Source organism: Trachemys scripta, chromosome 3 (assembly GCF_013100865.1).
Source record: "Trachemys scripta elegans isolate TJP31775 chromosome 3, CAS_Tse_1.0, whole genome shotgun sequence".
Classification (NCBI taxonomy): domain Eukaryota; kingdom Metazoa; phylum Chordata; order Testudines; family Emydidae; genus Trachemys; species Trachemys scripta.
Window position 1 is genome coordinate 187,968,563 of NC_048300.1, and position 12,798 is coordinate 187,981,360.

Here is a 12,798-nt window from a genome sequence, read left to right on the forward strand (position 1 = left end):
GAGGTCCCTTCCAACTCTGATATTCTATGATTCTATGATTCTATGATTCTAAGACCAGCTTTCTGTTTAAAGCTTGGCTCTTCTGAGTGCTCTAAAATCTAGATGGTTACCAAATTTCAATGCAATCTGAGTGGTCTCATGGTGAAAGGGGTTTTGTCAGCGATCCAAGTTTGGGGCTACTTGACCCAGGGTTCCAAAGAAATAGCCCCTAAAACTAACCAGTTTTTTTTTCTTTACACTTTATTTTTGCTCCCAGCTAGAGACCAAACCAAGGCTCAGATTGTTGCACCAGGATCTCACACTTGACAGTTACCCCCAACAGAGTGCATGGCACCCGCCAGCCCTACGGGGGAAGTCAAATCAAACATTCTTTGAAAGTTTGCTTCTCTGGTTGGGCGTGGGAACATGTTCGTGAGCCCGTTGTCACTTCTGATAGCTTATGCTAAGCCTGCGCGGGTTGAGGAGTTAAGGGTTCTTAGCCCTCAGAGTTATACGCCAGCTGGATAGCTCAAGCCCAGCTGGTGTCTTGTCTGAATCCGTGCGCGCACGCCAGGATCCAGGAGGTCTGAGTCCCTCTTACTGTCCAATATGAGCTGGTATGTGGGGGCCTTACCTTTCTGGGGGTGTCTGAGCCCCACTCCCTGCCCCATGTGTAGAGCAGTATCTGGGAGAGCCCTGCCTATCTATGGGGATGAGTCAAATTCTGTGGGGGGAGGGCTTGTTTTTCAGGGGTCTGAGCCCCACTCCTATCTCCCTCTGTGAGCTGGATCTGGGGTCCCTGCTGTCCCAGTGCTGTCTGAGCCTGCTATCTGTCCTGTGTGCCTGCCATGACCTGTGGGGCCTTGCACATCTGTGGGGGTCTGAGCCCCATCCCTGGCCTCCTTCATGTGAACCAGGTTCTCGTTTGGGGGGGAGAGATGTGTGCTTGTCTTTCTGGGTGTGAGCCCCTCCGTATGAACCGATGTCTGGGGAAGTTGTGCCCCTCTGGGTGGGGATCTTAGAGCAGGCAGGTTTGACACATGCACCAAGAACACACTGCTGACATTGGGGTGAAGAGTTGATATACTGCACACCGGCTTTAAGCCGATTCCCCGGAATGGGGCCCTGCGCCTAAGAGGGCCTTGCAATGTCCAGGGCTGCTGGGGGAGCGGGATGGGGGGGGGGGAGCAGAGTCCTGCTTTCCCCTCCCCCCCCCAGCACTTGTGCCGCCATACAGCTGATCAGCGCAAGCCTGGGAGGGAGGGGTGAGGAGGAGGAATGTGTGTGCTTGGGGAAGAGGCGGGGCCAGGGCAGGGATTTGGGGAGGGATCCAATGGGGCGGGGCTGAGGAGTGGGGATTTGCAGAAGGATCCAAGGGGGCAGGGGGGGGGGTGAGACAATTCTCATCCCAGCGTGGGGCCCCGCACCTGCTAAAGCCGGCCCTGCTTCATACACATCAGAAACTCTCCGGCAGTGGGAAGAGGAGAAGGGAACACTCACTGACGTGAACAGAGCAGTTCACATGTCTCAGAGCTGCTGTTTCAGGCTGTGTTCATTTCCATCAAATATTCTTTCAGCTGAAAACATCTCATTGAGATGAATGGGCCACTTAACACCTCTGAGCCTGCAACTTTGAAGGCTAAAACCCACCTTGGGCAGAAATCTGAGAATGAACTAGGACCTTTGGGGGAAAATCTGCCTCTCATCATCCCTTTTAACATGTTGCAGACATTTCAGAGCCCGACTTGTCCCCATTCCATTACAACAAAATTTACTGGGGGTGGGGAGGACCAGAAGGGAATCTCATAGCAACCATATGGAAAGGGATGAAAACAAAGAAATAGGGAGCTAAAGTGTAGGCCTACACATCCCTAACTCTGCCCTCTTTGAGTACTGCCCCATATGACCATAACACACACACATACTCTGCCTTGGCACTAATGGACAGGTGCTACCTGCACATGCTCTACACTCAAATACTGAGCCTATTCCCCCGTCAGAATACCATGCTTGTAAAATTTAACAACCATTTCAGGCTTGCACACGGGATACCATCTAATCCCATACTTTCCGCTACTCATTATTAAAACCACAGGCTAGTCTCGTATCCCGCCTCACTATGAGATCGCCTCGTAGGGTGACCAGACAGCAAGTATGAAAAATCAGGACACAGGTTGGGGGGTAATAGGAGCCTATGTAAGAAAAAGACTCAAAAATCAGGACTGTCCCTATAAAATCGGGACTTCTGATCACCTGAGCCTCATGTCACAGCTCTTTCAAGTTGCCCCAACTAATTCCTCTACCATTCAATATAACTACACTTAACACAGTGAATGCAGCTGGAGTAGATGCAGATAATTCCCAGTGGCTCTTGCCAGCTCCATGGGGCTAGCGTCAAGGATGTAGGGGTGTTTACCTTAATACTGCATTTCATGGTTTTCAGAAGTTTGAGTTCATCTGAACTCGACATTCTGGAAGGACTTGCGCTGTCACCGAGTAACCTTAACTCTGCCTTTATTAAAAGTTTTTTGCCAGTTAATAGTCTGTTCTGATCTAGTTGACAGGGTTCAGATGTTAATGGCTTTAGATTGGGGCTGTCAAGCGATTAAAAAAATTAAGTAGGATTAAGCACATGATTAAAGAAATTACGCATGCGATTAAACAATAAAATACAATTTATTTAAATATTTTTGGATGTTTACATTTTTAAATATATTGATTTAAATTATAACACAGAATACAAAGCATACAATGCTCACTTTATATTTATTTTTTATTACAAATATTTGCATTGTAAAAAAACAAAAGAAATAGTATTTTTCAGGTTCCCCATTACAAGTACTATAGTGCAATCACTTTATCATGAAAGTTGAACTTACAAATGTAGAATTATGTACAAAAAAAAACTGCATTCAAAAACAAAACAATGTATAACTTTAGATCCTAAAAGTCCACTCAGTCCTATTTCTTGTTCAGCCAATCGCTCAGACAAACAAGTTTGTTTACATTTGCAGGCGATAATGCTGCCCGCTTCTTGTTCAATGTCACCTGGAAGTAAGAACAGGTATTCTCATGATACCTTCTAGCCAGCATTGCAAGGTATTTACATGCCAGATATGCTAAACATTCGTATGCCCCTTCATGCTTCAGCCACCATTCCAGGGGACGTTCGTTCATGCTGAGAACGGGTTCTGCTCAATAACAATCCAAAACAGTGCGGACTGACGCATGTTCATTTTGATAATCTGAGTCAGATGCCACCAGCACAAGGTTGATTTTCTTTTTTGGTGGTTCGGGTGCAGTAGTTTCAGCATCAGTGTGTTGCTCTTTCACAACTTCTGAAAGCATGCTGCACCCCTCATCCCTCTCAGATTTTGAAAGGCACTTCAGAATCTTAAACCTTGGGTTGAGTGCTGTAGCTATCTTTAAAAATCTCACATTGGTACCTTCTTTGCATTTTGTCAAATCTGCAGTGAAAGTGTTTTTAAAATGAGCATGTGCTGAGTCATCATCCGAGATTGCTATTATATGAAATATATGGCAGAATGTCTTTTGCTCTTTGTTTTACCTGCATACAATTCTCCCCCAAGGAGTTCAGTCACAAGTTTAGTTAACACACTGTTTTTTTTTTTTAAGGAGCGTCATCAGCATGGAAGCATGTCCTCTAGAATGGTGACGTAAATAGGAAGTTCACAGCGTTATCTCTCATAAATGTTAACAAACTTGTTTGTCTTAGTGATTGGCTGAATGAAAAGTAGGACTGGGTGGATTTGTAGGCTCTAAAGTTTTGCGTTGTTTTGTTTTTGAATGCAGTTATATAACAAAAAAAATCTACATTTGTAAGTTGCACTTTCACAATAGAGATTGCACTACTGTACTTGTATGAGGTGAATTGAGAAATACTGTTTTTTGTTTACAAATATTTGCACTGTAAAAATGATGATCAAAAGTAATATAAAGTGAGCAGTGTACACTTTTATTCTGTGTTGTAATTGAAATCAATATATTTGAAAATGTAGAAAAAATCCAAAAATATTTAATAAATTTCAAGTGGTAGTCTATTGTTTAACAGTGCGATTTAAAACTGTGATTAATTGTGATTAATTTTTTGAGTTAATCGCTTGCGTTAACTGCGATTATTTGACAGCCCTACTGTAGATACATATTGTGAAACAAATTGTAAGTGTCCTATTAGTCTCTTGTTTGTGCTCACACTAGTTGATCTCTCCTGGTTTTTGGGGTGGCTCTAGGTTGGAATACGAATACAAAAGTTGCCTTTTAATGTTGAAACACAAAATAAAGCTTTAGGTAACCCAAGGCTTGTATTGTCTCTTAGGGCTGGTCCCCACTTAGTCCGGACTTCGGACTAAGGTACGCAAATTCAGCTACGTTAATAACGTAGCTGAATTCGAAGTACCTTAGTCCGAACTTACCGCGGTCCAGACGCGGCCGGAAGTCTCCCGCCGTCGACGCCGCGTACTCCTCTCGGCGAGCTGGAGTACCGGCGCCGACTGTGAGCACTTCCGGGATCGATTTATCGCGTCTTAACCAGACGCGATAAATCGATCCCAGAACATCGATGGCGTGCCGCCGGACCAGCCGGTAAGTGAAGACTAGGCCTTAGCCTGGACGAGGTCAGTTGAACATTGTATGTTAACACAGCGTTTTCCCTGTGTAGGCATGATTTCAGGTGAAGTGTGGTACTCCACCTGTCCTGGACTTATTGTGCCATACCTCCTAACATTTCCACTGGCTAAAGTAGGATGGGTCTTGCCCTGAGGATCAGGGGAGGGGTTGTAGAGAGAGCGCCCACCCTGCAGTGGAGCGGGCTGTCTGGGCTTGGCTTCAGGTGCTGGAACCTGACCCCAGCACGCGGGGTGGCATTGCAACTTAAGGATGGAGCGGCTGGGCCAAATCTCTGTGATGTTGTGACCCTATGCAGCAGGAGCCAGGTTGATCTCAGCTCCCCACTTCAAACATTGCAGCAAAGCTGCATGGGACAAGAGCCACTTGAACCAGGAATGAGGAGTTGGGGGGGGGGGGGGAACACGGGTCAAAGCTGGACACTCCCAGGACTGTTTAGAGGTATGTTCTGCTCTTGCCTCGTCTTTACTGTGGTATGACAATTACAGCCTCAAGTCAGCCTTAACTCTGAAATTCTTGGCTCTTCTTGTCATTGCTTTAACACTTCTGCTTATTAAAAGAAATTAAAGCTATGGAAGATTCAAAATACTATATGAGCTAGAAGCTCACCATGCACTCCTATTAAAAAAAATCAAATCAACTTGAGCATATTCATTGCTGATGATCAAAATTTGTATTTGGCATCTGTGCAATCTGACAACAACCGAAGAGATTCGATTCAAGTGGACTCAAACTCTTGTCCCTTTTTTAAGCTGTCAGCAAATGGCGCTCGGTTACAGTATATTAAAGGGACACTGTTAGACTAGAGGACCTTGCGGCCCCTTCTAACTCTGATTCTGTGATTCAAAATTTCTGGAAATTTACTTTTTAAAAAAATCTGATTTCTGATCTCTCCTGCTGAACTGTATGTCTTGAGAACCTACTTCTAAAAATTATCCCCAAAAAACTTCTAAGGGTTTTTTCTTCTTCCCTGTTTCTAAGGTACTTCCAGCAAAGGAGAAGCTCACTGTACAGCAGGGAGAGAGTGAAACTAATTATATGCAAAAGCGCTGTCAAATGCACAAAGTAAAACCAAAGAGATTCACTAATGTTACTGTAGGAGGCACAGCATCTTCAGATGAATGTTGACAGAGTCCCTCCTTAAAACGGGAACTGTAGCCTTAACTAAAGCAATACAAATGTTAGTGATCAAGATTTTATAAACCTGCTGTCCTGAGACTGAGCTGAAAATCTGGTAAACCTAAAGTACCTCTTAACACTGGGATAAACTATAAGCAGCATTTATTTATCTTTTTTTAAACACGTCTGCTTGGAACATGATTGTGCTTTTGTTGCCCCTCCTCACATGGATACTTACTTTAGGCTCAGTTTTGCAAACCTGCCATTTGGGGATCCTCCCCACCCCATTGTTTGCAGTGGCAATTAAACAGGGGGAGAGGGGAGACTTTCTGTCATGCTGCTTGGTGTGGAAAACAGCTGAGAGTGCCAATCTCTTGTCAGACTGCCAAAATATAGGACAGGTACCTCAAACTGGTGGTACATTCTAGCATAAGATTTCACCAAGCCAATAACAAATGTGTGCTTCCAAAATACTGTACTGGTTATTATGAAGCCACAGACAGTCCCCTTCAGGCCCTCTAGCCTCTTACGTACTGTCCAGACAAACCAGACTTCTGTGATAAATGATTATTAAAACCAAGAATCACATATATTCGGTTCTTCCAGTTCCAAAGAGCCAGACACACTCCCCAGATCAAAATGTACTTCAGATCTTACCCAAAAACCATGTTGGTAGCCAGTAACTACAAGCTAAAGGAAGCGGGAATTCACCCACAAAAGCTTATGCTCCAATACTTCTGTTAGTCTTAAAGGTGCCACAGGACCCTCTGTTGCTTTTTACGGATTCAGACTAATACTGCTACCCCTCTGAATCTAAAGGAAGACCGTTATTAAGAGGTTAAAATGAATCCTATACATTACAGTTGATTTCAGAATTTGTAGATCAGGATAATAACAGTGATGTTAAATCTGCCAGTTTGTAATAAGTCTCTCTGGTTCATCAAAAGATTGGAGTCCAAGTTCAAATGACAGTTTAGATGTCGTGTTTTCCATGGAGCTCTCAGAGCGTCCCAAGTAATTACTTGGGGCTCTCCATCCAATGGCTCAGACTTTCCCTGTTAAAGTTCAGCAGACCAGAGATGGCAAGATCAAGCCCACGGTTTTTCTTTTATAGCTGAAACAGGCTGCCAAGCGTTTTGAGCACAGCATGTGTCCGGATTCCTCATTGTTGAGTCCAGAAGGACCCACCCTTTGAAGTTAACATTCTGTTTCCTATGCATACAAAGATAATCCAGCTGCACTGATTTACAAAAGGCAATTGCTGATCGTTCATAACAGGGGTAGATAAACTGGAGACAATGTAGGTAATATTAATTAGATTCATGCAGTATATACACATCTTTGATCTTAAGATTAATTAGAGCTACAGGATATAGACAGAGGAAAACCTATGCACAGCCTCTTCCTTGATCTCTTATCAACACAAATGAATGGGCCTAGCCCTTTTAACATCTCTTTGATGCCCACACACACATGTGAATTGTCCCGATTGAGAGGCATTGCAATTGTAATGCGCCTTTAAGAGTCACACACAGGTTACTTGACCGACTGATTTTAACCTACTGTGGTTTGCTAGTGCCACACCTTCTTTGATGGGGTAGGATGTTAATAGGATCAGGCAGGCTCTCACTGTCTGCTAGTGTGATGAAATCCTGTATAGTTAAACCACAAGTAGTTACAAAATGGCTCTGAGCCAAATTCTGCCCTGTTGTCCTAGTGTAACTCCTACTGGAAATTACTGGTGTTGGTTCATTTGGGTTTAAATATCTGAGTATTTTATAGAAAATTACCACAGTGAGGAGAAAATGGTAGACATTTAAAGTGATCAGAATGGGTTAGAAAACAGATGACGATGTATCTTCACCACCTCAAGAAATCCACTGAGCCTCTCCATGTGTCACCCTCCTCCCCCACCCCCAATTCTGCCCTATCCTCCTGCGCAGCAGAGCTGTGTGAGATGTAGAAAGCCCTTGACACCACCTGCAGCTGGTCCCTCTCTTAAAGAAACAGCATGTCTTGCAGCACTCTGAAATCTTCATGCCCCCGCCCCCGGCAAAACTGCAGCCCCTCTGCTTCTCTCTGCAGGGAAGAAGTCTGGCACCACTTGCCTGGCCCAAAACTCTTCCCTGGATGAGCTAGATTTCAAACCCTGTTAATAAATACATAATCTGAAAGAGCTAAGCAACCCTTTTTCCTCCTGCTGGAGCCAGAAGGGCAGCAAACCAAAGGCAGATCAATATTGGTTGGACCAGTTGAGCTGTGGGGCAGGGAAGTTCCTTCGCCAACAGATAAAACCCCTTGTAGGCGGCATTTATAGTCTCCATACTGTCAAGGCTGCTTCCCCACTCTGAACTTTAGGGTACAAATGTTGGGGCCTGCATGAAAACTTTTATAAGCTTAACTACCAGCTTAGATCTGGTCCGCTGCCACCATTCCCAAAGCTTATTCCCTTCCCTGGGAAGTCTTGAGAAACTCTTCACCAATTCCCTGGTGAATACAGATCCAACCCCCTTGGATCTAAAAACAAGGAGAAATCAACCATCCCCCCCCTTCCTCCCACCAACTCCTGGTGGGTCAAGATCCAACCCCCTTGGATCTAAAAACAAGGAGAAATCAATCAGGTTCTTAAAAAGGCTTTTAATTAAAGAAAAAAGGTAAAAATCATCTCTGTAAAATCAGGATGGAAAATAACTTTACAGGGTAATCAAACTTAAAGAGCTCAGAGGACCCCCGTCCCCTCTAGCCTCAGGTTCAAAGTACAGGAAACAGAGATAAACACTCTAGTAAAAGGTACATTTACAAGTTGAGAAAACAAAGTAAAACTAACACGCCTTGCCTGGCTGTTTACTTACAAGTTTGAAATATGAGAGACTTGTTTAGAAAGATGTGGAGAACCTGGATTGATGTCTGGTCCCTCTCAGTCCCAAGAGTGAACGACTCCCAAACAAAGAGCACAAACAAAAGCCTCCCCCCCCCCAAATTTGAAAGTATCTTGTCCCCTTATTGGTCCTTTGGGTCAGGTGTCAGCCAGGTTACCTGAGCTTCTTAACCCTTTACAGGNAAAGAGCACAAACAAAAGCCTTCCCCCCACCAAGATTTGAAAGTATCTTGTCCCCTTATTGGTCCTTTGGGTCAGGTGTCAGCCAGGTTACCTGAGCTTCTTAACCCTTTACAGGTAAAAGGATTTTGGAGTCTCTGGTCAGGAGGGATTTTATAGTACTGTACACAGGAGAGCTGTTACACCCTTCCCTTTATAGTTATGACACATACCCTGAGGGTTTACCTGCAACTGTGTCAGTGTAGTGCTGTAGTGTAGATACTTGTACAGCAACAAGAGGGGTTTTTAATCCACCCCCTCGAGAGGTGGTAGTTAGATCGACAGAGGAATTCTTCTATCAACCTAGTGGTATTTATAATAGGGTTTAGATCGACTTAAGTACATCTTTCAGGGTGTGAGGTTTTTCACACTCCTGAGCTACGTAGCTAGGTTGGCCTAAGCGGGAGGTTTCCCAATCTGTAGCAAGAGCCCCCCCCTTTTTCCCCCCCTTCCCTGTACTGGGGAGGGGGAGAAGCATTTTATGCAATCCTTTATTTACTGTCAGAACAATTGTTTGATGTACGATATTTGGCATGTTAGCTGAAGCATCCTTGTCAACTTCTGAACACAAGTAATTGCTCCTTTATAAAATAGTATGTGTTTTGTACAAATCCTTGGCCATAAATTACTTAGCAGGTGAAATGTAAATATGCTAGACTGAGCATACAAGTTTCCAGGAAGCTGGAGACTGCACCAAAAATGATGCAGTGTAATTTGCTCTTCCACTGGTATCCTTTTTGCAGAGTCATGTTTGTTGGGTTTTTAAATATTTCTCCTTGGCTGATTTCCCAGAATAGGTAGCAGAGCAAGTAACAAAATAGTACAGCAAAGTGATGTATTTCCCCAGCTGTTAGATGAAAATACATAGGTTTTATTAGTCTCAATCCCAGTAGTCCTTTCAGTGTTTAATTAAATCTTCACCAGTGTAATAACTGAACTCCCAAACTTGATTTCTGAAACAGACCCCTGGAGGGGGTTTTCAACCTGTGGTCTGCAAACCCCTGGCGGTCTGAAGACCATGTCTAAGGGGTCCACAAAAGGTGGTTGTTACCGTAAAACAGTGGCTTTCAACCTGTGGTCTGCAGACCCTTGGAGGTTTGCAAACTATCACTAAGATTTCCAAAGAGGTCCGCACCTCCATTTGAAATTTTTTAGGGATCAGCAAATTGAAAAAGGTTGACTTTTTATTCTGAAGTAATTTTGACTTAGATTTATTTATCAAACTTCTCCATTTTGTAATGATTTGAAAGTTGTCCTCTAGAACTCTGCACATATCGCATGATGCCCTGTGGTGGGGTATGGTGTTGCAACAGCCTTCCCCACTGATATTCTTTCAGTTCTAATTGGATTTTTTTATTCCGTTGGCACCTTTTATGTGAAATCTATAGGAGACTTGGTGCACTCGCCTGCACTTGAAGAGTGAAAACTGGGGCAGCCAACTAGGGGTGGGTAGAGGAAGAAATCCTGGACACAAAGTGAAAATAGCTATTGAAGAATGATTCACAATCCCAGTTTAGCCAGAATCAAATCCTAGTTTGCTGCATGGCAGGTCAGTGCCTTAAAAACTTGAACATCAGCCCAAAGAACTGGGATGAGGAATTGAACCTATGCCCCATATGCCGTAGAACTGGATTACAGCAAGACATAGGATGTGAATAACGATATAAGACGTAACATTTCTCCTCCCTTTAAAAACAAAAAATTATTTCATCTTCACAATGCATTTGAGACCATCTGAAAATCAATATCTTAATGAAATGCCTCTAACATAGTAGATTATGGGGTTAAAACACTAATATAGTGGCATATGTAAACAAAACCATATTATCTAGCAGGAGTCTTATTCTATAGTATGAAAAACCTAATAACATAATCCAGTTATAAAACACTCTAGTGTGGCAATCTGCCTGTCTTGCATATGAATGAATGTAAATCTCTGACCCAATTGCTGATCAGTTTGTAAACTTCTCCATCCCTGTGTTTGGGGCTCACCTGTATCGTAGCACAATTTCCTCAGCATCTGCTATGGTCCCCCAGTAGAGAGGCGTTCAGTTTGTTTAAAACTTAAGTTATAGCTGTACTTCAGAAACTACACCTGCACGTCTGTGTCAGCAGAGCTATGTCAGCATCTTCCTATAGAACGTAGACACAGTGTATGCTGACAGAAGAGTCCTACTGCCAGTGTAGGAGCACCACCACCCCAAAGTTTGCTGTGCTGATAGAATCCCTCTTCTCTCAAGCTAGCTGTAATCCCTTCAAGGACAGGAAGTAGTGCTTACACTGTGCTGTTCACATAGACTAAATATAAGGTGCTATAAGCATCAAAATGACTATAGTCCGCTCCTTGTTGCATCCAGGCATCGGCTAAATCCTACATCTTCAAAATCCATTCTCTCTTCTGCATCCCCTTCTGCTAAATCCATAGCCACACTGGCCGCTTCTCCCTTGAATACTAGAACTTTATCCTGGTTTATCCCACCTCTCCGGTCTACCCAACGTTGTTGGAGACAGCTGGGCTGTCCTCAGTACTGTACAAGAAGCAGGAAGTTACCTTGGCTGACTCTCCAATGTTAACCAAATACTGGTTGGTGAAGGGATAGATCTTCTATAGGGCTCACTGTTACTTTTTATTTATTAATATCTTGCATATTTTTCTCTTTCAGGTACTTGTGTTTCTTGGCACCACTGGTGCTCAGTTGAAACTGACTTCTGAACAGAATGCCATAAGCCTCTCCTCTGGAAAATATCACCACCTAGACCGTGCCACTAACAAAGAGCTGATCTGTGACCGATGTCCAGCGGGAACTTATGTGTCTAAGCACTGTACAAAGACAACCTTAAGAGAGTGTAGCCCTTGTGCAGATGGGACTTTTACTAGGCATGAAAATGGTATAGAGAGATGCCACGTCTGTCGAAAACCTTGCGAACTGCCAATGGTGGAGAAAACGCACTGTACTGCCTTGACTGACCGCGAGTGCACTTGCCCCTCTGGTACCTTTCAGTTTAATGATACCTGCGTCCCTCATTCAGTCTGCCCAGTTGGCTGGGGTGTGCGAAAGAAAGGAACGGAGACTGAAGATGTTAGATGTAAACCATGCCCTCGTGGTACCTTTTCTGATGTGCCTTCCAGTGTGATAAGATGCAAAACATTCACTAACTGCTTTAGGAAGAATATGGTGGTGATAAAGACAGGAACTAAGGAAAGCGATAACATCTGTGGGTTCTTGTCATCTCTTCCTAACACAGTTATGTCTTCACTGAGCCCAGAAGAGGATGATGTAAACTATGAAGTTCTGTCTACCACTTTTCTTCCCGAAGGTAGATTTTTCCCACTAAAAAGATAGCTGTAATTTAAGCCTGTTATGTAGCTGCAGTGAAGCAAGAATCCAGCTATTTTAGTTGGGGGGACCAAATTGCAAAACTCTAGGCTCCTTGATGCTGTTAAAAGGGCACTTGCTCTTGCACCATTGATGGGCTCAAACTACGCTGCTGCTCTTTAAGGCTGAACACAGTTTGAGAACACACTTAAAAAGCAGTTCACTCCCATCTGTACTAAACCAACATGCTAGAACAGAGAGGACCTTGTTCCAACAGTGGTTTCTGCAGGAGAGTTGGAAGCTTGAAACTGTAACACCCTAGAAACTATCTCATTTCCAGTAGTATTTTTATATGTACCATGATGGCCTATCTTAAGATGAGCTGTTTGGGCATTAAGTCTGGCGTGAAACATCCTTATATTAAATCTTTTTATTTATTTATTTATTTATTTAAGGTTTCCACAAGCCATTGCTGGCAGGGAAAATGCACATTTTATATCACTCTACTTGCTTTAACATGATCAACAATACAAAATGCCCCCAAGCTCTATCAAATAGTTAAAATCTTACCGTGTTATAGGTGAAACCGTGTTATATCGAACTTGCTTTGATCCGCCGGAGTGCGCAGCCCCCCCTCCCCCC

The 12,798-nt window shown here is 43.6% G+C and overlaps 1 protein-coding gene across 1 annotated transcript in view; it reads left to right on the top strand.

Moving 5' to 3' along the window:
• Nucleotides 1-12,798, top strand: part of TNFRSF21 (TNF receptor superfamily member 21) — a 67,037-nt gene that overhangs the window by 8,270 nt on the left and 45,969 nt on the right. The window contains exon 2 of the mRNA XM_034766626.1: nucleotides 11,503-12,157. Within this exon, the coding sequence (XP_034622517.1) occupies nucleotides 11,503-12,157 (655 nt within the window). The remainder of the gene's footprint in view (nucleotides 1-11,502; nucleotides 12,158-12,798) is intronic.